Below are 27,007 nucleotides of genomic sequence, written 5' to 3'. Positions count from 1 at the left end.
GGCAGTGTGTGAAAAGGATCTAGCACTAGTCATTTGCTTTGGTGATACTGAGGCTTGTGGGCTAATCGTGTAATACGAATATTTTTGATGAGCCAAACCTTTCTCCCACATCTACAGTTTCACTGAGTCTTTGCCCACCAGTAGCAGCAAGTAGACCAAGGACCTCCCACGCAGGGGCTTGAACCCGAGCAGTCAGTTTCATTTTCAGGGATGACTGTGTATCTGAGTGTGTTTGAAACAGAGACAATTAAGGCCAAGAATTAGCCCTAGCATTTAAAAGGCACTCACCTGCATTCTGCCATTTATGGTAGATCCACCTGGCACTTTCCCAAGGAAGCCACGTAGAAGACATCTCAAAAATGGTGGCACTACACTGTGGCTTTTGGGAAAGAAGTGTCTGCCTAAATTCACGTTAGGTCAGGAATGACTGCATAGTATTTTCTGATATCCTCTCATCAGTTTCTTCTACTGGAAAAAAAAAAAATTTGTCGTCGTTGTTTCTAAATCTCCAAGAAGAGCCACCAGGACATAGTGGATATGAGCAAACTCTGGAGCCAGACAGCCTGTGACGTTGCACAGATTGCCCCTCTTGTCAGTTTCTTCATCGTATTTACCATATCAACTGTATTTATATTATCGGGTTGTGGTGAACATTAAATGAGAGAATAACGTAAAACGCTTAGAGCAGTAAGTCTTATTATTATCCTCAGGGAGCAAGGATGGGATCACGGTACTTCATGTGTGTCCCCTGGGTCATTCTAAACCTGGTCTCAGCCAGGAGAAAGAGACCTGAGCCAGAGCTAGAAATTTGGGAATCGTTAATACGTCAGCCAGGTGTTCATAGTCTGCAAATTCTAGAACCAGAGCTCATGGAAGAGCTGAAATCAAAGGGAGCCTTTTGTGTTTGTGAACATGGGTGCATTTTTTCTGGGGGGAGAATCCATAACTCTCAACAGTTTTCTCAGAGATCTGAGACCCCAAAAAGATTAAGAACCACTGTCTTACAGGAAATACGGTAATACCTCCTATGTCCCACATGGGTCTTCTTAGAAGATAAATAATTGAAACTCCAGGGAGAGTGTTTTATGAATACAACATTTTACTGGAGAATAGTTTTTTAAAGGGCTCCATTTTATATGTCTAGGACTCATTTTTATAAGAATTTTCTTCTATAAAACAAATTTAAAACTTAGTAGATCTAATAGGAATGACTTTCCTTTAGTGTCACAGCATACTCGTTAGTTTTCCAAGTGATTTTTTTGCAACTTAATGTGCATTTCAGCAATTGTTAGGTATATTAATTTTTAAATGTTCTGTATTATTTTTATGATTATTGTTCCTAATAACTTCTTACAACATGCCTGCATTTTTCTGATTATTTCCTGTAGTAGCTTATATAATGATATTTTCTTTGTTGCAATTATTATTTTTAATAATTGTTTGAACCTCATATACAACATCTTCTTTTAGCTTCTTCATTATTTAGAACTAGGCTTTTGTGGTATGGTCAAAAATTTTACTCTTCGGGGCCAAAATATAGGTGCTGATTTTTCCCCCTTTCTCTCTTACTTTTAAGTTATCAGCTAATAGTTATTCCCTGTGATATAAAATGCAAATGACAGACCTTGGTATCTTTTTCTCAGTGCAGATATTTTTCTTCTGGTTGGTTTTAACTCTTTGCAAAATTTGCATTAAATATCTTTAATATTTAGAGTGTTATATAAATTTTGACCTGCAGTCTATTTTAAATGTATTTTCTAATTTCAGCTCTACCTTTGGTGTTCTCTTGACCCAATGACAAACCTACGTTTACCTGTAATCAGTCCACTTTTTTGCATAATTGATTCTGTTTGCTAAAGTAATGGGATTGGCTGGCTTAGAAATAATTTATTCCCCCGTTAAAACTACTAATCTAGATTAGAATTAATTACATTTCTTATTTTGGTTGTGTCAACTGTAGTGGACCTGATGTAAAAGCAAAAGGCTTGCTCTCCAAATATGATTGATTTTGTTATTATGTTGTTAATTTTTATAAATTAAGAATTCCCTCAGAAATACTACCCTATCTGAATCAGAAACTCTAGAATTTCTAATGATTTTTTTTTATGTTCAAATCATCCATCCAGCTATTATGGTGCTCTACTAGATTATGTAATGCTTAGAAGGAGTTATTAAGAAATTATATGAATGATGCTGTACTATGATACATTTTTATTTTAGTGCTTGATAATGGATTTGTTTTTATTAAATTGTAATTTCAGAGTAGTGCCTAATACTGTTTCTTCTTCACCTTAATTTCCCCTGCAATGTATTGTCAATTAGCTATAAACATGCTTACTTTTGAATGTAATTCAGAAGCCTCTAATGGAATCCTGTGGCAAAGGGACGAGTCCTTTTATATCCGAGGTACAGACGTGTCAAAGCCATTTCTGGTTTTGTTTATGCCCATGACAGGGCACCAGACCTGAGTGGCTCAACTGAAAGTTGGGTTTAAATCATTCTGTTAAGAATCCTGCTACCACTAGCATATGTCAGTAATGAAAAATAATCAACATAAGCATCTTTGAAAAGCAATTTTAGATCATTAAATATGTATGAATTTTGACAAAGCAAGAAGATTTGAGGCTTATTAAGAATATATTAGGTTTCCACATTGAGTGAAGGGAGAGACATATTTATGTCTCTGTTCAAGAAGAAAGATGGGAGCCCGGCCCCATGGCTGAGTGGTTAAGGGTTCCACACTCTGCTTCGGGAGCCCAGGTTCACAGGTTCGGATCCTGGGCGTGGACCTACTCCACTCACCAGCTGTGCTGTGGAGGTGTCCCACATACAAAAAGATGGAGGAAGATTGGCATGGATGTTAGCTCAGGGCTAGTCTTCCTCAAGCAAAAACAAAAGGAGGGGAGACTGGCAAAAGATGTTAGCTCAGAGCAAATCTTCCTCACCAAAATAAAAGAAGAAGAAAGTTGTAGCCTCGTTGTGATGTCGTGAAAGGTTAAATGGACAGGCACAGTCAAAGACTTCAGTCTTAGTCCTGGCTGTTCCTACAAATCTGTTGAGAGAAACAGAGCGAACTCCAGTGTGAATCCTGAGAAGAAACAAGACCTTAGAACAGTTCATATTTCCTAATGGACTGCATATGGGCTATGTCATTGTCCATCTGATGTGTAGTCAAGGTTACTGGGCAATCGTTTTCTACAGAACTCACACATGCCTTTTTCATAATATAATAAATTTGCTCAAGGATTCTCAATTTCTTTCTTTCTTTTTTTCTTATTTATTAACCATTAAAGTTTGGTCATTTGTAAATATACAAGTAACTCAAGAGAGAAGGTGAATGAAGCAAGATTTCTGTGGGTTTAGCTCTCAGGTTGAAGAAAGACAGCATCAAAACATACAGAAATGGTTCCTCGGGGGCTCCCGTGTCGTCATTTTTGCGCTTCCACTGTGTGACTAGGGCTGTTACACAACCCTAGTTGTATAACAAAACTACTTTGTTAAAAGCAAACTAAAAAATTAGAATTCTTTTTCTCACCCCCCCCCCAAAAAGAGTTTATTTGTGGATCTCATAGTTGTAAATTTCCAAATTTCTTTAGTAATAAAGAATTGATTCCATTTGTTCTGCTTAGCTATTAAAAATGTAACCTTAAGAAGCATCAGAGTGGATGCATTTCACATAGTCTTTGAAAGGTAGCGTTAGTTTGCCTGCATACTTTTCTTGAAAATGCTGAATATTTCCTGCAATCCTGACTCCATTTGCTAAGACGTGAATATGTTGCTTTTTTAGAAGATATGAAGTGCATCTCTGTCGTGTGATGTGAATCTTATGTCAGCTGCAGCGACTTGATTTGCATGTAAATTCTGAAAATTTCCTTGTCCCATGTGACACTTCTGAAATGTCTGTCTGTTCTTTTCTCCTTTTTAATTTCTCAAGCTCACTATTTGGATAAGATAGTTAAAGGTACTGTATCCTTGCTCTTTGTTGACATATCTACATATATATCTATATATAATCGTGTGTCAGATCACACTAGGTATGAAAATAGACTGTTTTTCATGCATACTTTTGTAAATTATCAATCAGGCTTACGTTACGTGAAATCCCTTGGATTTAAAGTACAGAGACTTACATGTCTGTGTCTCATTTTTATAATTTTGGGTTATCACAGATTTCATTCCTATGTAAAAGCATTAGTTTTCACTGGAACCAAAAACTGAAGATAACAGTACCTTTGCTGTTTTTTGTTTACAGTGTTTTTTGGTTTTGTTTTTCTTTTTTGCTTTAAGATCTTCATTGTTGGCAATTCAGCGAATGAGCTTTAAATTCTAAATTAAAGTATCGCAAATGTTCACTCTCATCACAGAATAAGAAATTGTCAATCTAAAGATGATTCTGGTTACATATGTTGAGAGAAATCTCATTCACCCTTAAATGGAAACGTCTTTGGCTTTTTCTGAATGTTTCAAAATATATGCGATATTCTAACTTGTTTTGTTATTTTCTGAGAAACTACAAAATATTGTGCCTTCTCTAAAACAGAGATGATAACACTGCTCAGCAGAAAACAGCAGATTCTCATATCTTCAGTTATGGTTGAAATAGGTGGAAAATATTTTTTCAGAAGAGAAAATTCCCTTTCCCGTTCTCCTCAAATTACCTATTTTCTATTCCTTGTTTGTGCTTTTCATTAGAATATGAAAATATTCATGGCAATATCCAGGCTTTCATATAATAATTCTGTGTGCACGCAGTCAACTGCTGCACCTCTTTGTCAGTGGGGCAATTAAATCTTTCTTTTTTGTTCAAAACAAAACAAAACAAAAGCATCCATAAGGAAAATTTACCTTTTGTGTACTGAATAATCCATAACTACAGACGGTAATTGTCTGAAAGAAAGGAAGCAGCAAAATTAATCTCATGTTGACCTGATGGTATCCATAAGTATGATTTCATTCTAACCTGCCACAAGAGACTGTCAAAATCTTCTTCCTTCTGCTAACTCTAATCTTAAGAGACACAGTGTCTCTTTGAGATATTTCATTTCAAGTTCCGCAGTGGAGGAGGGGAAGCCAATATATGAATAATTCTTTTAATACAGACTTAGGCATCTTGAAACAGATTTTTCCCTTAAATTTTGTCACTGAAACAAGAAGAGCATTCTAATTATAGGAAGCTGTATAACAAACCCCAATTGCTATAGCGAGTATTTTTACTAATATATAGTCTATTCCAAATTATAAATAATTCCATCCAAAGAGATCTAATTAATTATTCTAGCAACTTTAGAGCATTTATATCTTCGTTTCTGTCGGTGTCATATCACACTCATAGACAAGAACACCAAAATTTACCGAAGTGTCATCATCATAATCAATCAGATCATGTTGGCTGCATGCCAGATATCATCAGTAGAAAGTGGCAAAAATTGTTTTTTTTTTAAATGTCATGTTAGACTGAAACAATTACAGATTTTGGATATATTAAATTATTTTAATTGTTTCCCAAATTTTCCCTCCTTGCCCATAAAAGCAGACAAGATAGGATATAAAGGTAACAGCATAAAAGCCTTAGGGAGATTGTCACAAAATATCACCCTTTGCTCTGTCTTGAAGCACGTCACTACCGTGTTTTTGTTCAGTCTATCAATGTTTTATTGTGGTCCTTATGGTATTTCATTTTGTCCGTCCTGAGTAATCAAATACGCACAGCTATTACATTTAGTTGGAAATCCTGTCGGTCCTGTCCCATCCGTATGCAGCCTGAATCCTGATGTTTGTTAGAATAGATGCTGAGCTGCTTCTCTATTTCCTGGGCTTTGCTTATTCTGTGAAAAGGAATGTCCTCTTGGCATAAAGTATAGTCATTAATACTGGCCTATACTTTGTGCAGTTATTTAATGCACTGTAATTTCACATGAATATACGGCAACTCTGAGGCCAGATAAAATTAATGTTCTCTTTTTAACATCGTTCATAGCCTCGTACCCACTTTCATCCTTTTCAATCTAGAGGGAATTTTTTAAAGCAACAAGGTGATCTAAGAAGGCATGTCCTAATGAGTGACCAGTAGTATTTACAACAGATTAAAAATCTATACTAGGGATTCTGAAATTATCTCGTTGAGCTGCTTTTTCACACCATCCAATCAACCCTTGTTGCTTTGCTAAAGGAAAAAAATTTAAGTTAATTTTGTCTGGCCTGCAGCTACTTAGTGGATCGTTGCATATATTTCTGTCCTGCACAGGTAAGTGGTGTCTCAAGGGTCAGGCCAATCAAAGATGCCACTTAGAGAAGAACTAGATTTCTTAGATTATGTTGCTGTTCCTATCCATGTGCAATTACAGTATTTGTGCTGTTGATAAAGGCCTCTTCCCACTAAGTGTCCCTTATCTGTTTATTTTAGGTGGAAAAACTTTCGATACTCAAATCACTTGTGTTTTCCTTCTTTGTCTCTTTCGACAGAGGGTTGCCCTGGTCTGTGCAACAGCAATGGAAGATGCACGCTGGACCAAAACGGCTGGCATTGTGTTTGCCAGCCCGGGTGGAGAGGAGCAGGGTGCGATGTCGCCATGGAGACCCTCTGCACAGACAGCAAGGACAATGAAGGAGGTAGGAAACGCTGAGCGTGAAAACAACTGTGTGCCAGAGCACAGGCTGATAAGTTACACCGAGGACAGAGTTATCCGTTGCCACACAAAATCTGATCCCCATAGATTAGATTGATTGAAAAATGTATGAGTGCCGACAGAGTGATTTTGCTCCCTATTTTCTCTGAAACAAATGCAAGATTATTATCGTTCAGGGAGAAGGCACAGTAACCAAGCTAATTTATAACGTACATTGTTCTCCATTCCTTTTCCTCACCTCCAGGTGACAGTTCTTCACACAATGGGGAGAATCTTAGGGCCTGTGAATGGGGAGCTCTAAAGCAGCATTTTAATAAGTAAACATTCCAAAAGATTCCAGGCGTTTTCCAAGCTCTTCTGTTGAAGGCATGGATGGAAAAAATAAGAGTAACAGAAAATAGTCCCCTTGAAGGTGTACTTCCAGTATCTTTTTATTCTTAACTTTACCCCTGTTGAAAAGATTGTGATAGTCCACCCAACGTAAGTCCTTGGTTAAGAAATAATTATTTTCCCCATTGTGCACAGCCTCCATGCTACTCAATTTCAATTTCAGAGAATAGAGTGAGAGCTCCTGATTACTTCTCCAGTGGTGAAATAGCTGCCCCCTATAGCTGTTTGATTTTGTCCTACCTTAAGGACTGAGTTTTTAGAAAGGATTTCGTTCCCATCTGGGCCTCTGTGGTCACCTGCTCTGTGGGTTAGGATGTGTTTCCCTACCCACTCCTTCATTCCACCTGCTCTCGTGGGAACATCCACACAGCAGTACGGGGGGCTTACGAGTGCAGATTTTGGGGTCAGACAGATCTTCACTCCACTCTGTAGTATGTGTGTGACCTTACACAAGATTCCGATGTCCTTAAACTTAAATGGTTTCATCTATAAAATAGGAATAAAAGCATTTTTGAAAGGATTAAGTGAGAGAATGTGTAAAGTACTCAGCGTATTGCCAGACACATAGTATGTTCTAAGTGCCAGCTATTATTATCCAGTTTTCCTTCTTTTGCTTTCAAAAGTGCTCATCTTGACTCGTTAAAATCATAGAAGGTTGTTGGAGAAAATTGAACAGCCTTTTCTTTTCTACGTAGAGGAGACCCAACTACTGTTCTTTAGGAAGCAGAGTGAAGAGAACTAACCCCTGCTGTCCCCTATCACCCCCAACACACATACATACACACATGCACACACACATGCATGCATACGCACACACAGATGCACATGTGCATGCACATGCACACATGCTGGCCTGGGCCTAGTCATTCTCAGGCCAGCTGTTATTTGTGTCTCATCTTCCTGACAAGGAGCTGTCATTCTCCCCTTTGGTTTCTAGCAGACTGTTCAGTGTTTTCTCTATCTTCTTTCAACCTGGACTATCAAGAAACTTGAGCCACAAATTCTGAGCTAAGGCCTGTTTTTCTTTCTGCTCCTGATAGATTTAGGTGGTCCTTAGCCCTTGAAGCTTTTCCTGCCTAATAATACCTTGTTGCCCCTGACTCCTCTTAACTATGCACTTTGTAGAAATGGCAGCATTAATCCTCTCTGAAACACAGCCCACATGGCAACTTTCCTCATTACTTTCCCCCAAGAAGCCCCGACCCCATTGTTCTCTATTGCCCAGGGAGGGAGGAGAGCATCTCTTCCTCCTCCATCATCTGTTGCAGATTTCGTCTACTAAGAGGAGATTACATCGAGGAGGTTACAGACTCTCTCCGAGGGAAGCAAACTGCAGAGTAATTTAGGGGCTAATCAACTCTTTAGTATTGTTATCAGCTGAGGAGGTTTTTCCCTTTCCTCAAAATTTATCAGCTGTGAATTGGCCTCGTTCCCCTTTTGTTTATTCTTATTAGCATGAAACTCTGCTATCTCTAGGCTTCCCTCTCCAAGGGGAAATCTGAGCTGATGGAAGACCTCCTGTGGGTTCTCTGCTTATCTCATATAATTTGTACTCCTGTCTCTAACCTAATTTTGTTGATCTTCTAAGAAGGAATGTCAGTGCCAGCTTTATTGTACCCTGAGAGTGTAACCTGGTTGCCTTATAGCCTAAGGTTATAACCCTAAGCTGAGGGTTCTTTGAACTCAGGTATGGCTCTGTGTATAGAAACAACGTTTTCCACACCAAACCACAAATCAAGACACCTAATTTGGCAATCAAGGATATCATTATCATTATATGAGGACAGTAGAACAGAGTGTTTAACATAAGGACAGGACCTGAAATTCTATGACATATGGTAACTATACCATTATAGATCATTGTCTAAACTAAATTTGGTATCAGAATGGTGAATTAGACAGAAAGTAGCTAAATAATTTGACTTAATACATTAAACAAATAAGGAAGAAGAGAGGGTAAAGAAGTTGATATGGCCCTATTCAGAAATTAAACACGTCATGTAAATAGCTACTGGTCTAGTCTGAGCAACTTTGTAGAATACAATCTTTGTACAAAAAAAAGAAAGAACAAAAGAAGTTGCTTGCTATTCCCCAAACTGAAAAAGAGGTATTAAGAAATTTTAGAAAGGACGGCTGCGTATGGGGAAATGGTTAAATATTTTTTTCTTAGACCAAACATCATCTTTCCACTCTAAAACATACTTTTCTTTACCAAATCCAGTTTGCCCCATCTCCACTGCCGAAGCCTAAAGATTCTCAAAATGTGGATCTCACTAAATTGCCTATGGAGTCCCACGTCCCATTTATGTCTCTGAAATGCTTCAGGAAAAGCAGCCTTAGAAGGGAATTCTTTATGAGAAATAGGAGGAATGGACTATCAATAAAATAAGTTGGAGGAACTTATCTTTAGCCTCTCTCTTTACACTACACAGTCATAAGAAGTAAAACTCCTGTTCAATTGGACCTTATTGGGCCTTAAGTCTCAAACAGCTGTCATATATACAGGGTCTCTTTAGCTTTTCAGAACTAATGGCAATCTTTTACCCACAGTAAAGGCCCTGACAAAGATCCCCACTCTGTAGAATCAACAAGATGCCTCCCTCACCTGCTTCTGAAATCTAGCTCCGGATGTCCAACAGAGGCTGGTGGAGCAGATCCCGGGGACAAAAGCAGACGATGGAATAGTAGATTTTTACATCACACAGTGGAAGTCAGAAACAGATGGTCACTGGACCAGATAATTGTGGATAACATCTCCAAACAGGGGAGACATTTTGGGGGTGACCACAAGATAGCCTGTTCTAGTTGAGAGAGCTTTCAGAGCAAACGACCAACAGTACATGCCTGGATTTGGCTTATAAATAGTTCTGCTTCAACTCCATCTTCACCTGCCAAGTCAACCTCCCTCTAAATTGAGCCATTTCTTGTTCATTTCCCAGAACTCACTCTGCTGGTGAAGTTGCTGAGATCAGAGAAAATGCAGGTGAAGAGATGGAACCGCTCACTATTAAATGCCGTGTGATCTGGAGAGAGGTTTAAGACAGTTACCCCATGCTGCCACAGTTTTTAGTTCCTTGGGTACCTCTTTTCAGTCAGCCATCTGAATTTTCTGTCTCACGGCCCACTCTACCCCAGACTTTCACCTCCCCTCAACAAGAAAACCCTTTCTCTTCTTCAAGGTTCTATTCATTATTTTCATCAGGAAAGTCTCTTTGGATGCACATGATAGAAACTCCACTCAAATGGTCTTAAGCTTTAAAAAAGAAAAATTACTAGCTTATGTAACTGAAAAATTCAGAGCTAGCTGCACCTAGGTATTCAAACAATGATAACAGAAATCTTGGTTGATTCGTCAACTCTGCTTTATTCTGTGTTGGCACCATTCTCTGACTATCTGTTCTCCAAAATGACCACCACCAGCTCTATGTTTACAACCCACTAGCATAACCACCCCGGTACAAGGAGGACAGCTTTTCCAAGGTTACATGAGGCGGGGGCCTGGACCTGAGCCCAACCCTCATTGGTCTGAATTGGATCTCCTCTACGCAAAGGAAAATTGAAGTTCTAACACCAGAAGAAAGTAATATGAATGCTGGGCAGGCAGAAAAACAGATTCTACTATAGGAATATTAATAGCTTTCCATAGCATTTAGCTTCGGACAATATATTCCAATAACTATTTCATATGGCTAATAGACTTCTATTATTTTCAGAAGGAATTTTCTATTCTCTACCTCCCCCCTTCCCTCAAAATTACAGCCTTCTCCTTTGAGAACAAGAAAGCCAATTCTGAACCCCTGACATGCTTTCCAGACCCCAGATTGGCAAGGCACCCATCCAGTTCTCCCTGTATACTTTTATAGCGTCGTTGCTTTTACCTAGGGCACCCACTAGGAATCTCATTCAATAGGGGGCTCTTGACTTTAAATAGCTCCCCATATGGAGGTTCCACTATGCAAGCATCAAAGTACAACAGCTTGCCAGACACAATTCTATCTTTATAGAAACTCAAGATACTTACTTACAAGATGATTTCTACAAAATGCATTATCTCTGGTAGTTGTTATGATATTCCCAGCTTTCTCCTCATTAGGGAGTTCTAGTCAAAGTTCCTTTTGACGTATTGTTTCCCCGTCTGGTTCTCCATTGGGTGGCTCCCCTGTGGGTACCTGAGGCGTGGGACTCAAGCCCTCTCTTGGAGATTGGATGGTGGAGGGGTCAAGAATGACTTAAGCCTCATAATAAACTTTGTGCAAGAATGGTGGGATGCCAAAATATAAGTCCTGTCAAGAATGATACATCTTCCTTGTAAGTAGACAGAGTTATTCTTTGTCCTATAGGATTGTTACTTCAGAGGGTATGTCAGGAAGACGTACCTATAAGAGGCTTTTTAAAAAGTCTTTGGAGGCTGATGCTGGTAGAGAAGAAAGCACAATTCAACTGAGGTTGTTCAGAAATCAGAAAGCTAGAAACAATTATAAGAAAGAGAGACAGAGAGAAAGGAAGGAAGAAAAAGAATACAAATGAAGGGTAGTAGTATTCTAGGAGTAAAGAAGAGGAGAGTAAAAATGAATGAAATTTTTGTAAGTATCAGAATGAGTCTGATGAATGGATAGAGATGGTCTGAGTTTGGAGATTACTAAATGGAAAATAAGGAAATATTTGAAAATAGATTTTTAAAAAGTTCTAGCAGGAAGATGAGACTATTGTGTTATCCAAAAATATTAAAAAATAAAAATTAAATAAAATAGTAACATAACTGAGAAGAGAGGGGGAAAATGGTCAAAAAGCAAGAGAGAGGGAAAGGAAGAAAGACAGAGAGAGAGAGAGAGAGAGAGAGAGAATAATAGGTCACAAATACTTTTCCCAAAAGAAGCCAGATATCAGAGAAAGAGGGGCACTCAGTCTCAGAGCATTAAAATATATTATCCTGGCACATGATGATTTGGGGGAAAATTATTGTTAGTTTGAAAGACCCTACTGGATCCTTCTTTGAGGACAGGTTGAGGTTAGTCTGACCCCTTTTGCTATCCACAGAATTTTTAGAGCATAGTACATCCCATTCTAGGAAAGAGTACAGCTCATGCTCTCAGAAGCAAAGGACCCCAGTAGCTTCCCATTAGCACCCAAGAAACATAGGATTTTACTGCTATTTTTGAATGAGTTTTAAGAGGAAAATCAGAGCCCCATAGGCTGGAAGTAAAAGTCTCCCCTATATTTTACACTCATTAACATCAGCTGCCACCTCAAGCATCAGAATGTAGAAATGACATTGCACAGTACCTCTTTAAAAGCGAGGCTCCTTGTTACACAGATCTCCACGTTAAGAACCTCTGCATTCCTGGTGAGGGTTATTGTTAGTAGCCATGGTACATGGATATTACATTCTCCTTATCGAAACAGTGCACCGCTGTCAACAACTTGGTGTGCATATTTCCACTCCTCCTTCAGGGAATTTATATGCACATTTATGTTTTTAAACTTCAATAGGATCAGTACTGTTCTAAATTTGCTTCTGCCCAAACGTATATCTTAGAGATTTTTTCATGCCAGTACATAAAACCTATCTCATTCTTTATAATAAAAACAAAGATGTGTTAATTAATTTTACCACGGCTACATTAATAATAATTTATTTGTTTCTTATTTTTTTGCTCTTAGTATAAAGAGAAATCTGTAGTGAATCTGTGTGTCTGTGTGTGTGTGAGTATCTGCATATAAATCTTTGTGTAAATGAACAAATATTTCTTTTGGACAGATTTTTAGAAGTGAAATTGCTGGGTCATGGGTTATTTTAATTTTTAAATTTGATAGCTACTGCCCAATTGCCATACCAAGTAGGTTTTACCACTATCCACTTTGTCATTATGAGAGTTTTTATTTCCCCCACATTCGTAGTCTGTACATAATCATTGTACATTAAAAAAACTGTCCAACAAAATGAAAAATATGAATTTTGTCGGTTAGGTGAAAATGACTCCATTTTTATGGTTTTAATTTGCATTTCCCTAATTACTAGTTAGATTGATGATTTATATATGTTTCTTGACCATTTGTATTTCTTCTTTTGCTAATTGCTTATTTATTTCTCTTGCCTATTTTTTTCTGTTGAGTTGCTTGACTTTTCCTTTTTAACTTTTACGACTCCTTTCTTTATTCAACTTATTAATTCTTTGTTAGATGTGTTGCAGATGTTTTATCCTAAGTTTTCAGTTATCTTTTAACTTTGTTCGTGGTCTCTTTTGTCGTGCAGAAGTTTTCAATTGATATGAGGTAAATTTGTATAAGGTTTATCTTTTCATTCATGAATTCTGGGTTGTGTGTCTTCATAAATAAGACTCCCTTTGTAAGATTATGTATACTATGTTGTATATTTTCTTCTGATACTTTTTATAATTGTGTGGATTGCTTAATGTCCAGTTAATCAAGAACATTTTAAAATACCCATTGGACTAAAAAGAAACAAGAATTCAAGGATTAGCATGGTGTCTGAGGGAAGGAAAAGGTGATAGAAGACAACGAGTGGCATCTCTAATGTGATTTTAAGACATCATTTTGACCTGTTTAGATCTTACAGTCCCTAGGAACTGAATTCATTCTTTCCTTCATTCAACAAATATCTTGTATGCTGACTTGGTGCCAAGCAGTATACTAGATGTCGGGGACACAGCAGTGAACTAGATTAGCCCTCAAGGAGCTTCCTGAGACCCTTGTCTGAGCTGATTGCTGAAGGAGTGGGGAGGGGTGGGGAGTAAGAGAGCAGCTTAGAGGTCTCCAGGCAGAGGGAATAATAATCATGAAACATTTTGTAAGCTGTGTGAGGGAGTCCTAACTACTCATAAGCCAGTGAAGACCAAGTAAAGGAAATATTTTAGAGAGGGAAGCGAAATAATCAAATCTGATTTCTGCAAAGAGGACTCTTAGGAAAGTGTAGTGAATGAATAGTTGGGACAAGACTGGAATTGGGAAACTAAGCAACTGTTGAGATCTTGTAAAGAGATGACCATGGTGGCCTGAGGTGAGTTTCAGTGAAATGGAAAGAAACAGACTGATTCAAGAGATATGTGGAGTGAAGAAAAGAAGGAACTGCTGATTGATTAGGTGCAGAGAGAAAGGAAGGGAGAAGAGGAGTCAAGGAGGACATTCAGGTTTCTACTTTGAGAAACTGGGTGGGTAGATGGTGGAACCATTCACTGAAATAGGAAATAGAGAAGAAATGGCATGTTTAGAGAACATTTTATGTGTCGTGTTTTAGATGTGTCAAGTTTTCAATGGCTGTATAATATCCAGGTGGAATAATCTAGAAGGTAGTTTGTGGATTTGGAGTTCAGGAGAATGATCAACCCAGAATCATTAGCATTGAAAGGATATGAATATACAGACTAAAGCCACCAAGAAAGCTCCAATATAGACAAACCAAGAGATACAGAAAACATGATCCCAATTCAGTAATAAACAAATGAATTTCATGCATATTACAGAATGAGGACTCAAAAGAGTAATGAAAGGTATACCTGTACACTTTGAAAATTCTGAAGTCTGCAAATAAAATATCACATCAGAATTTCTAGCTCTACTTCTGACTTGGAATAAGGGAGAGGGGCTTCTAAATACTGTGGGGAAAGGCAGTGGACATTAATTATGTTTTGAGTAAAATAAAGGAAAATTCATTAAAAGGAAGTTCATGACTTTTTATTCAGTCAGTATTTTGAAAAACAAATTAAAATGTCTGTAGCCACTTAGAGGAAGAAAGTGAGAGTTTTGACAAGCACATCAAAGCCTGCATAGAGGATAACCTAGGAAAGACTTGGAATCAGAAGTTTTAATAATGTGGCAAAATGTCTTATTTAAATTTGCCAGAAAAAGTATCAAGAATGATTCAAAGAGGACAAGGAAATAAGGCAGCATAGAAACGTTGTACAATGGCAAACTATGATGCCTGGGCCAAAGCCTGTTTTGGTAAATAAAGTTTTGCTGGAACACAGTCACACCCATTCGTTTCCATCTTGTCTGTGGTTGCTTTCGCACTATAATGGCAGAGTTGAATAGGTGCAACAGAGACTATAAGGCCCCTGAAGCCTAAAATATTGATTAACTGGCCCTGTACAAAGTTAAGTTTGCCAACCACTGTTAAAGTCCAGTGAAAGCCTAAGGAAAGACAAGAACATGTTTAAAAATGAGAATCAGAGCAATGATATTAAGGATTGAGTGGATGGAAGCAGAAGCTATATTACCTACTTTACAGCAAAGTACCACTTACATTGCAAAGCCTAAATGAAGAAAGAAAGGCTCTTAACTGGTCATTGAAATTATTATTCAGCGGTTTTGAACATTTCTAATTTTCTTTAGATTTTTTTTATGGTTAATTCTATTAGAGATGGCTTCTACGCCAATATAAATTTAAGCCAACCTAATATTCCTGAGACTTAAATGGACTCTCGATGATTTTGAGAAGCTATTCCACGAAGACAACTTTACTACAGTATGCATTTGGGCAAGTGGGTAATCAGCTTAGTTGTACTGGATAGCCCTGGCTATATAAGTACAAACAAAGAATGAAAAATATTTTTTCAAGTTATAGGGAGCCAGGATTCATAACCATCCGTCACTTGCTTGGGCAAGTTACTGATAAACTCTGCAGAAAAATAACAGACAGTGTGTCCCTGCATCTTGACTGTTGAAAATGAGATTCTTTCTCTGATTGATGTTAGCAGAGAGACTTGTAAAAATGCATTTCCAACTGATTAGTTCAGAAGGTGTCAATCTCATGCAGTTTTATGACCTGCAGACTACATACCAGCTGTACGTTTGCTTTTTATAAACTAACAAAGATGAATGACTAAATTTGAGCCTTCCTCTTTGGCGACTGTACCACATATTGCCTAAAGGAAGACACTGTGGGAGTATTGTGGGGGAGGAGAAGAGGACAAGAAGCCTTTAACCTTTAATTTAGAAGATTAATGGAGATAAGATAGAATATTTGGAAGCACTTTCTCCATTAAGTAGTGTCTACTTATATCATAAAATACATATCATAAAATACATATTGAAGCTTTCTCATGAAGTCTCAACATACAATCATAAATTGTTATTGAAAGGATTTTATTTCTTTTAATTGTTTTTTTGAAGCCAGAAATGATATTGGGGCAATAGGTCAATTGTCTACAACTTTAAAAATCTGAGTCTTAATAACTGTGCTTCTATTTCTTTGAGAGAGATGGAGGAAAAATACAATGTATTGCATTATTATAATATATCCTCATGAAAAATAAGCCTGGAGCATAGTTTCATCTTTTTTCCGCTAGAAATATTGAGAAATATTTAGACATTTTCCATCTTCTTGGCCTTTTGGCTAAGAAAGTAATATCTTGATAAATTTATATGAAGTTTCAAAGCTCAGTTTCATTTGATTTTCCTAAAACATCATTTTAAATTTTTGTCAAATAAGTAAATATGCAGCTTCAAATAATTAATAACTCATTTTTAAAAATGTAACAGGCATCTACATGAAAATGTAACTATAATCAGGAAACAATATGTAATAAGATCTGACTATCAGAAATTCCGACTCATACATTTTCATGAGTATAGAAATTGTAGCAACGAAAAATTAAAATATTAATGTAAAAAGAGTCAAACACCTTAAATTTAATTCCATTATTCACTTACTAAGTTTTTTTTTCCAACTATAAGGGAAATAATGAGGAGATTTTTAGTCACTTTCGCCGGATAAACTGAGTCTCTTGCAGTTGATTTCAAGTGACAGAAAATCCAACGCAAACAAGAGTGAGAAAGAAGGCAATGCGTCTAGAACTGAAAAGCCTAGGAAGTCAGGCGCAGCTTATTGCAAAAACCCCAAAGATGTCACTATGACCTGTTGTTTTTTATCTCCAGCTCTTAACTCTGCTTCTTCTGGGATGGCTCGATTCCCAGACAGGTTCTCCAGTAGTGGCAGCAAGATGGACGCGGCAACCCCAACCTTACAGCCTTACAGCTCCAAGCATGGGGGAGGGGTGGAGAGAGGAGAGAGTCTCTCTTCAGATAGTTCCTGAAATTGACCCTGGTTAGACAAATTAGGTCACGTGTACATTTCTGAGCCAAGCGTGAAGGGCAATACGCATGTAGACTGAGAGTTGAGGAGTGCTGGATACCCAAGGGAAAGTTAAGAGCTGTTGCCCAGACAAGGGAAATGGGTGTTAGCAGAAATCACAAGTGTTCAAGACATTCTTCTTCAGGTGGGCAAAATGACTTAAGGACACTGAGCCAAGCCCCTCATCTTGTTTTTTACATTACCTGTGTTGTTGTTGACCTGCTTCTAGACTGGGCAATGTAATTCAGTTTAATCTGCTTTCTTTTGTCTCAGTTTGCTGTCACATAATAAAAGGGCCAGCTTAGATTCTATTAATAAAGGTAGCCTAAAGCAAAAAAATGGCTAGTGTGGTTTTTTAAAAATAAAAGTTATTCAAAAACACTTGTGTAAAAACATATAGGTCAACCAGATATTTTTAGCTGAGTTTGTCATAATAGGGTCACACCAAGACCTGATATTTAGGTTTGAAGATTTTAAAGCCATTTTTTCATTTCCCCCAAGAGTGATTAAAGCCTTCAGAAATGAATGTTTTTATTAATCTGTACTAGGAGATGTAATTGCCAAGCAGATCAAAATTCGTATGGTCAGTGGTCAGTGAAATCAACTGGTCAGTGAAAGATGGCCTTAAGGGGTGATGTCATCAAGCCGTCATACCCTGCCTCTCTAATCCACTAATAGGTTGGTTTATATGTTTCAAACAAAATTTTCACATGGGCCATTGACTGTAATTTCTTCCTGATGTTCCTGGAGAAGGCACTGACACATTCTTTCTATCCATTACTGTTTTTGTGTCACTAACACTGTAGGTCAATTTTTCGTGATAGGTTTCTTATCATTTCCAATATTATGGCTTATTTCCATTTGCCACATTTTTATTAACACCTGCATTTGAGGGCAGGCATACTGAAGACTCAGGTTCCTGTTTAAAATTTGAGAAATGCCAGATTTTATTTGGAACACAGTTTACCTTCCTCGCGAGAACTATTTCCCTGAAAGGTGCTTGGCTAATCTCATCCGTATACTGTTTATTTGTATTTGCTTCATTTCACCAACTTTCGTTTTCTGACCCTTTCCAAATTTTAGAGCTTCACCCAGTGTAGGTACCTATCCATTTGCCATATACACTTACTATAACTCCTGGTCCGTTTTCTCTAAAATATGAAGGCTTGCGTAATTATAGTTACAACTAATCCATCTTCCTTCATATCACTGATAGATTGTTCTAATCAGTAATTTTTTATTTCTTACCCAGAATCAACATTATATGGTTCTTTTCAATCATCTCCAATCCAAATATTTTCTGTCTATGAAAGCAGCTGCAAGTATTGTATTTATATTTCATCTGGTTTCAAAAAGTATGCCTCGTAGAAATTACTCTCAGATGGGGGAGCGAATCATTTGATGTGAAAAACGCCAACCAACCAACAAAACTTGCCCTACATCACAGCATAAAAAGGGGAATTCTCTTACTGGCTTACATTTCTCTTACAGATGGACTCGTTGACTGCATGGATCCTGATTGCTGTTTACAAAGTTCTTGCCAAAACCAGCCGTACTGTCGTGGACTGCCTGATCCTCAGGATATCATTAGCCAGAGCTTACAATCACCGTCTCAGCAAGCTGCCAAATCCTTCTATGATCGAATCAGCTTTCTTATAGGATCTGATAGCACCCATGTTATACCTGGAGAAAGCCCTTTCAATAAGAGGTTAGTGCGTCTTTTCCTTTTATATATCTGTAGTGATATTATCAACAGTTATATGCACTTTATGTGAAATGCTGATGATTGTGCATTTGAGGAAAGTGCTTTTTTTTAATACAGTTTTTCCTCTTTCGGCAAATTCTTCACCAAACTTCACATTTCAACCATTTTTGACATAATTCGCATACTCTATCGATTTCAGTACCTGAGACGTAACAGGACATCCCATTAAGGAGTCAATAAATCTTCATTTAACTAGTTGATTTTGTTAGCACAGTTGGAAATGTTTCAAAAGGAGCAATGAAAAGACCCCAAAAGGCAAAACAGAAGTGCACTTTTTTTTTTTCTCAGAGCTCACTAAATAATATAAATTATGAACTAATGTAATGGAACTGCTAACGGCATGGCAGTCGGATTGTATAAGCTGTTTGGCGCTTTACGGAGCAGTAATGACTTGAAAATGAACCAGTAAGTGAAAGCAGGTGTCTTGTGTCTCACTGAGCAAAAGAAGACGATTTACACCCGAACGCCTGGGTCTGCAATAATTTAACTGCATTAATGCAGTCAGGCCCAGCAGTTGATCAAAAGTTGGTGCACAAATGTTCCTTATTACGCACTTAAATCTTGTACTTCTTGGTCCCTGCAGAGTTACAGATTGCCTCTGAATTAATTGTAAAGTTACTTTTCTTCATGTAAGCACCAGATATATGACTTATGAAAAAAACCACAGTTTGTAATTTAAAAAATTCATCTCTAAGTTATTGGTCTTGATAACTCTCCAAAAGTTAGACTGCAATGAATTAAAACCCAGGGTAAACACCAGGCATTTGGGGAATGTGAATTATACCTAATTAAAAGGGATATTGTCTTGCAAGTATTTCAGGTCTGGTTTTTGTGAGTAACAATTGATTGCGTGTGATCGTGGTGTTGTATCCTCAGGTTGAATTATCTCTAAATCATGATAATGTTGGCCTGAGAAGACTGCTGTTCATTCTAATTATTCTCCTCTTCCTCCAGCCTTGCATCCGTCATCAGAGGCCAAGTGCTAACTGCTGATGGAACTCCACTTATTGGAGTAAATGTCTCATTTTTCCACTACCCAGAATATGGATATACTATTACCCGCCAGGATGGAATGTGAGTTCATCCCAATGCGCTATCTCTGTTTGAAGTATTTTAAGTATAAAAACTAGTCGTTCTTATTTCACCCGGCACGTTTTATTATCCCCTTGAATATAGAAATGCAACAACTTCCAGACTCCAGAAATCTGTGACAGTACAGGTGGCAGAAATGTAAAGTCATATACTCATTTGGTTCTTTAAAAGTTGATTTCATTTTCTAAGGCATGGGGATCATATTGTGGTTTTGTAGGAAAATGTTCTTTGTCTTAGAAGATTCATGTTGAAATATTTAGGGGTGATATTTCATAATATCTATGAGTTAAGCTCAGATGGTTCTGAAAAAGGAGTAGCTAGGTGGATAGATCCAGCAAATTTGGGAAAATGTTAATAAATTGGTAAATCTAAATAAAGGGTATATGGGTGTTCATTGTCTAATTCTTTTAATACTCCTGTAGATTTGAAACTATTTCATGTAAAATTTGGGAGGAAAAGTTGATTTTCTTTATAAAGCATATTAATTTAAGGAGGTAAGTGTTGGGAGTTATATGAGATCCAAATAATTCACTAAGTATGTCTTGTTTTTCCTTAGGTTTGACTTGGTGGCAAACGGTGGGGCTTCTCTAACTTTGGTATTTGAACGATCCCCATTCCTCACTCAGTATCATACTGTCTGGATTCCCTGGAATGTCTTTTATGTGATGGATACCCTAGTCATGAAGAAAGAAGAGAATGACATTCCCAGCTGTGATCTGAGTGGATTCGTGAGGCCAAATCCTATCATTGTGTCATCACCTTTATCCACCTTTTTTAGATCTTCTCCTGAAGACAGTCCCATTATTCCAGAAACACAGGTAGAATGTTCTAGCAGGCAGTACTTTTAAATAAACTATTTTCAGATCGTGTGGTTTCCAAAGAATCTTAAAAAAGGATTGCAGAATTCCAGTACTATCCTAAATAATTCTATAGAATGTGATGTGTGTGTGTATGTGTGTGTACTAAATAGGTATTGTTAGAGTAGGATATGGTTGTTTCTTAAAGATCTATTCAAAATACTTTTTCTTTAGGCTATATCTGTATGTATTTATTAGTTGCAGCCAAGTAGAAAACAGCTTAAACTCAAAAGCTAATAATGTCTTTGCTCATTCATTCATTGGAAAAAGTTTTTAGTGCCTATAAAAACCTGACTTCCTGACTGACATTGGTACTGAGAGCTATTGTACATGGTCCTTACTCTCAATAACTTCCTGTTTAATTATTATTGTAAGTCAAGAATGTTTTAGAAACAATGATTTTTAACGGAAAATGTTCACTAATTTTCTCAAGGTATAATTATTTTAAAAACTTGGCGTCATGTTTTAAGCTCTAATACTTTATGGTTCATAAAGCCCTGTTCCCCACAGAGAAAAAAAAGCTACGTAACTTTTTAAAAAATAGTCATACTTTATTCATTTTATCTATTGAAATATCTGGGGATTGTTTTCTTTCCTTTATGTTTCCAACTAGAAATAACTTTCAGATCTTAAAGGTAGGACATTAGGTAAAATAATAATGAACTTTACTCATCAATAGCTAAGTAAAAATATCTAGCCTTTAAAATATAACAGGACATAACAGCTTTGTCACTTTCATTCTTCAAATATTTATTGAGTACTTGTTCTGCACCAGGCACTGTTATAATGGAACAAAGCAGTAAACCAATCAGACAAAGTGCCTGCTCTCGAGGAGTTCACCAACTAACAGGGAGAGAGAGGCCAACAATATACATCAGGTTGTGATATGACTTATTTGAAAATAATAAAGCAGGGTAAAGTGGATGGAGGTGCAATTTTAGAAAGTGTAGTACAGGAAGATCTCTTTGATATGACGTTTCAGCAGGAACTTTAAGAAAGTGAAAGAATAAACCCCCAAAATGGAAGGGCATTCCGGGCAGAGCCAAGAGCAAGCTCAAAATCTCCAAGGGAAGTTGTACTTGGCTTGTTCAAGGAATGGCAAAGAGGCCTGCAGGTGTGGCTGGACTGAAGGCTGCGGTAGACAAATCACAAATCCTTGAAGACCGTGGCGAAGAGAAGGACTTTTTACTTTGAGTAATTGGAAGCTGTTGGGGGTTTTTAAGCAGAGCAGTAATAGTTACTGATTTCCTGCTTAAAAGGATCACTGTAGTTGCTATGCTGAGAATATTCTGTATTGAGCAAGGGTTGAAACAAGGACACCAGTTAGGAGGCCATCTCAGAAGTCCACAGGAGAAATGATGGTGGCTTGGACAAAGGTGGTTTGGGTAGAAGTGGTGAAAAGTGAACATGTAAGAGTGGAGTCCAGGGAAGAGGTTGGAACTAAAGATGTAAATTTGCAAGACATTGCAGTTATAGAAATACTTAGAGCATGGGATGAGATCCCCTAGGGAGAGAGTGTCGATAGAGATTAGAAAAGATATGCCAAGAAGGTCTAGGATAACAAAATATGGAGTTTCTCACAGGCACATGTGATGCAGAAGGGACGCCTCAATGATTTATGGCATAGCAGTTAAGTAGACTTTGAGCTGAAGCTTTCAGAAACTCATTGTAACCTTATTCAATTTAGCATTTCCTCCCCAGGGTCCATCTTGCAATAACTCTGAACTTCTTAGCCTGTCCTAAAATAGACTTAACCTAGAGGCAGTGTCTGTCTATAGGTGGCACATATGTAGCAAACCAGGTCATTGAAATGGATTTCAAATAGTCAACAGTTCCACGAATACATGGAAGGATTTTTTTTTTTCATTCCATCATTTGGTCATAAAACATTTAGTAAAAATTCCCTGAGAGCCTATTATGTACAAGGTACTCTACTAGGGTAAAAAGAATAATAAGACTTGGATCCTGCCCTACTGAATGTGATCAAGATTTGGTTGAAGAACTGTGGAAGTTCAAAAGAGAGGTCAATTCCTAGGAAAACCAAAGAAAGCATCACTGAGAAGGTTGACCTTAGAAAGGGTTGAAAGGATGTTTCAGATTGAAGATGTGTGAGCAGCAGCATGATGGTAAAAGCACATGATGTTGTATAAAAACTGGTGAAGGATTTAAATCTAGGGCATATAAGGGGAAAGAGTGGGGCCAGATTATGAATGGCCCTGAAATACCATACAATGGAGACCTTGAATTCTTTAGGCAATATGGAACCAGGGGACCAATGACTTTTTTCAGCATTTCTCAAAAGCTAACTCAAGTAACAAAATGCGTAGTTGATTGAAGGAGACAAAGAGATCACTGAACAGACTAGTGCTCACTTTATTTCCATACTTATCCAACGCTCAGATGGAGAGGACCCAGCCATCACAATGGGGGTGGAAATGGAGAAGAGGGAACAGATGAGACAGAGATTTGGAAGGTAGAGTTGGCAGGACATAGTTTCTAACTGGAGGCTTAATGGGGTCGAGAATGGGGCTTGCAGATCATGCAGCTGGCAAGAAAATAGGCTTAATGGTTTATTTTTCCACTCTGGCTGGATTTACTCTTCCCACCAATGCAAAATAACATGGTCAAGTTAAGTTACGTAGGAGAGATGCATACGTTAATGAACTAAATTACAGATATTTGTTCCATGGAAGTGGGTTACTGATGACAAAGACAATATAACCAGTTATTAAAATTAGGAATAACACTTGATATTTTGAAATAGAGAAGCACCTCCTACAAGGTCTTAGGAAATATATATTAGTGAAAGACTGCCTTACATATAGAAAACCTATCAAATTTATGAGAAATTATTTTGAAAATAAATTAAGAGGAAATAAATTCCATGCTTTAGGGTTCCGTCACTTATATTTTCAGGGCCATTCAGGAGTCACAGGATCTATTTTTCAAACTAACCCATTTCACCTCAATGGTGGGAGAACAGCGAGTTCTGTTTAGATTTTCACCCTACACTCCTCCAGAAGTACTGTCAACCTTAAATGTAATGGTTTCCCTGAGTCAATGGAGCTCTAAAAAGTTTCTGTCTGTTTATAAACTATTTCGCTTAGACAGTTTGCGGTTGAATTTGTTCGATGTGTTTGTTAAGCAAAACCCCAACTGTAATAAATTGGTAAATCTGCTATAGCATAGCAATGCCTTCTTAATCTATTACATTGCATCACGTCCCTCTTCATGGCAACACTGACTCACCATGCCAGCATGGACATTTGCTTAGTTCATTGTTTTGTGCTGCTTCCAACTGTGTGATTGTTTATATTGAAACTGACAGCTATGCCCTCAGTATCAAGGATTCTACTCACTAGAATTTGGAGATGACAGGTATACATCATTGCTAACGGTTTTATGGGAGAGGAGTTGAGGGGGAGGGGAAACACGACTGAACATTGAATCACTATTCACAGATTTTTCTAACACAAAAATGTAGTCCTTTATGTATGAATAATGAATCTTAATATGGCAACGATGAGGAATCCTTTGAGGATGCTATTTAATTCTTAGTAGAGAAAGTATGAGTTCTTGATGCAGGTTCTTGAACATGGATAGCCTTGCACTTTAAAATGTATTTAATAAGCTGATGAAGAGCTATTATTATTAAGCACACTAATAGAGGTATTAGTAAGTTGAATCTGAACTGTTCAGAAAGACTTTGTATACCACATAAAATATACTTTTCAAAATGATTAAAATAATGTTTTGGCGTAATGTATTCTGCCTATGTCAGTATAAATTCATTGAGCTAGTCACACTGATGGATAAACTGTAGAGTTAAGAATATGATTTTTACAAATTTCTAAAGGAGATCATTCTTATGCAGGTAATTATATTAACTTTTAATTCAAAAAGTATATATTGAATTCAGTATATATGTATTTTGTGTGCGTTCGATAATACACTAATTGTTTTCTGGGGGGAAATTTACACAGCTTTAACATATTAGTTCATTTACCATCATATCAGAAATCAGTGGTGAGCCCTAGCTCAATGTTGAACTAATTATGAAAATAGGCTATTGTTCTATTACCTTTCAACATGGAAATGGAATTTGCTACAATTTAATCCAAATGTGTTGGTCTTTTTTGTTATCATTCCTGTCGTTATAGGATGTGACCAGTCAGCTGACGAGGCCATGGGCATAGGTTTAATCCCCAAACGAGCCAGCTGGCGTAGGCCAGATCTTTGGCCTAGACCACATCCCTGTTCTGAGCTAACCATCTTACAGATGTCTGCTCTAATTCTCCAGGGCGGCTGGGGTGAAAGATGGGTTAGTGAGAATCCACTGTGACTCTAAGCCAACAAGTCAGTGCATGTCAGCCTGATGGAGCAGTCACACTGTTTCCTGTGTGAGGAGTAGCGACCGAGGTGTGATTAACTCAGAATAAATGACATGAAGCTTTTAGGAGGAATAAAATTGGGCTGGCAGCAGAGTTCTTTTTAATTATTGAATGAGATAGTTCAACTGCATATTTGTGAATAGTGATTCTTTGGTGTCTTGGTTTATTTGCTCTACTAGCTTCTTTTAAATATATCGTAGCTGGTAGTCATACCTTCTGCTTTATTCAAACCTAGGTACTCCATGAAGAAACCACAATTCCTGGAACAGATCTCAAACTGTCCTACTTGAGCTCCAGAGCTGCAGGATATAAGTCAGTTCTCAAGATCACCATGACCCAGTCCGTTATACCATTTAATTTAATGAAGGTTCATCTTATGGTAGCTGTAGTGGGAAGACTCTTTCAAAAGTGGTTTCCTGCCTCACCAAACTTGGCCTATACTTTTATATGGGATAAAACAGATGCATATAATCAGAAGGTCTATGGTCTGTCTGAAGCTGTGGGTAAGTTCCATATAAATATATTCTGCATCAAAAAAAAATTGTCCTGAAGTCAGAACTAACATAAAATTAATTGTAACACATGGAAATCAATGGATGAACAGATAGGAAGGCAGTAAGGTTGTTGTAGGTAAGGAGTAAGCGGGTTGGTTTAGATCTGCCATGGGAAAAAGGAATGTGTTCCCTCTGACAAAAGGAGAAAGGGTCCATTTTTCTGGTTGAAATTGTGTCTTAGAAGAATGTTCTGAATGAGAGTTCAGGTCGTCATATCCTTTTTTCCGTGGTTTTGTTTTTTCTTATTGTGTCCCTTTTTTCTTTTTCTTCTTTTCTTTATAACAGTATCTCCTTGGCTTCCTTATTCTTTTTTATGTTTTCTGTATCTAACAACAAGTGTAAGTTCAACTTATAATGATATTTAACAGGATATCAGACAACATCTGTGTCCAAAAATTATGTCAGCTCCTTTGACTGAATTCAGTTCAATCCATTCAATTCAATTCAGTTCAGTCAATTCAGTAGAAGGATAGTCTTAAAACATCAGTCAAACCAGTTGTTTCTCTGAACGACTGGACAATACAAAGTTTGACTTGTGAGATACGTAAAGTACAGCTTCAAGCTCAGGCTCAGAACATCAAAAACTAAAGGATAACATGTATGTTGTTCTGGTAGCTTTTACCTGAAAATATGATAAACGTTTTATTCTGAAATTAATATATAATTTGGACTTGAATTAATTCAAATCAATCAGACAATTGTCCCTTCTCCCTTCACTTTATTCTAAATTTTCAAATCCATGTTTCATTGTGAACTCTGAAGCTTTTCATTTGTCATTTGTTCATATTAATTTACTGCTAATTTTACTGTTCATTCTTGATAGTACCATGTGAATATAATGTCATAATCTGGCCATCTTTTTTGCTCTATTGGACCTTACTTACTGTAAATATTTTCCAGCACTTAAAACCCTTGGAAACTAAACAGCTCTAGCTATTCAGGGAGCAAATATCATTTTTAGTTGTTACCATCTGGTCACCATTTGGGGCTGGTTGATCGATCTAATTACTTAACCAGTTGCCCAGTGTGAACTTCATTTTGTGCTGTGAACCCCTTGTAAAAGAGTGATGTGGGAAAAAATACTAGTTTTCTATTAAATCAGTACAAAAATAATGTTTGGAGATCATTTTTTTAGAAAACCACCTTTTATATGATCAAATCTTCTCATATAAAAAAATAAACTCTGCTCATAAATAAGTGGAAATATAGTCTCGGAACACAATTGTGGAAAAAGCAGTTTTA

General features: G+C 37.3%; 1 protein-coding gene across 17 annotated transcripts in view; it reads left to right on the top strand.

Annotated features, from left to right (window-relative positions):
* TENM3 (teneurin transmembrane protein 3) overlaps positions 1-27,007 on the top strand; it is a 2,419,468-nt gene that overhangs the window by 2,336,326 nt on the left and 56,135 nt on the right. For 8 of the 17 annotated variants that reach the window (XM_070253221.1, XM_070253220.1, XM_023630970.2 and 5 more), the window contains 5 exons: positions 6,463-6,609; positions 18,598-18,814; positions 19,826-19,945; positions 20,520-20,781; positions 25,447-25,714. In XM_070253221.1, coding sequence (XP_070109322.1) covers positions 6,463-6,609; positions 18,598-18,814; positions 19,826-19,945; positions 20,520-20,781; positions 25,447-25,714 — 1,014 coding nt within the window. Of the gene's footprint in view, positions 1-3,934; positions 3,962-5,533; positions 5,552-6,462; positions 6,610-18,597; positions 18,815-19,825; positions 19,946-20,519; positions 20,782-25,446; positions 25,715-27,007 lie in introns of all 17 variants that reach the window. The other 9 variants (XM_070253219.1, XM_023630964.2, XM_023630963.2 and 6 more) reach the window with 2 other exon arrangements.

Source organism: Equus caballus, chromosome 27 (genome assembly GCF_041296265.1).
Source record: "Equus caballus isolate H_3958 breed thoroughbred chromosome 27, TB-T2T, whole genome shotgun sequence".
In the NCBI taxonomy this organism is placed as follows: domain Eukaryota; kingdom Metazoa; phylum Chordata; class Mammalia; order Perissodactyla; family Equidae; genus Equus; species Equus caballus.
This window is presented reverse-complemented; position numbering and strand designations above follow the sequence as displayed.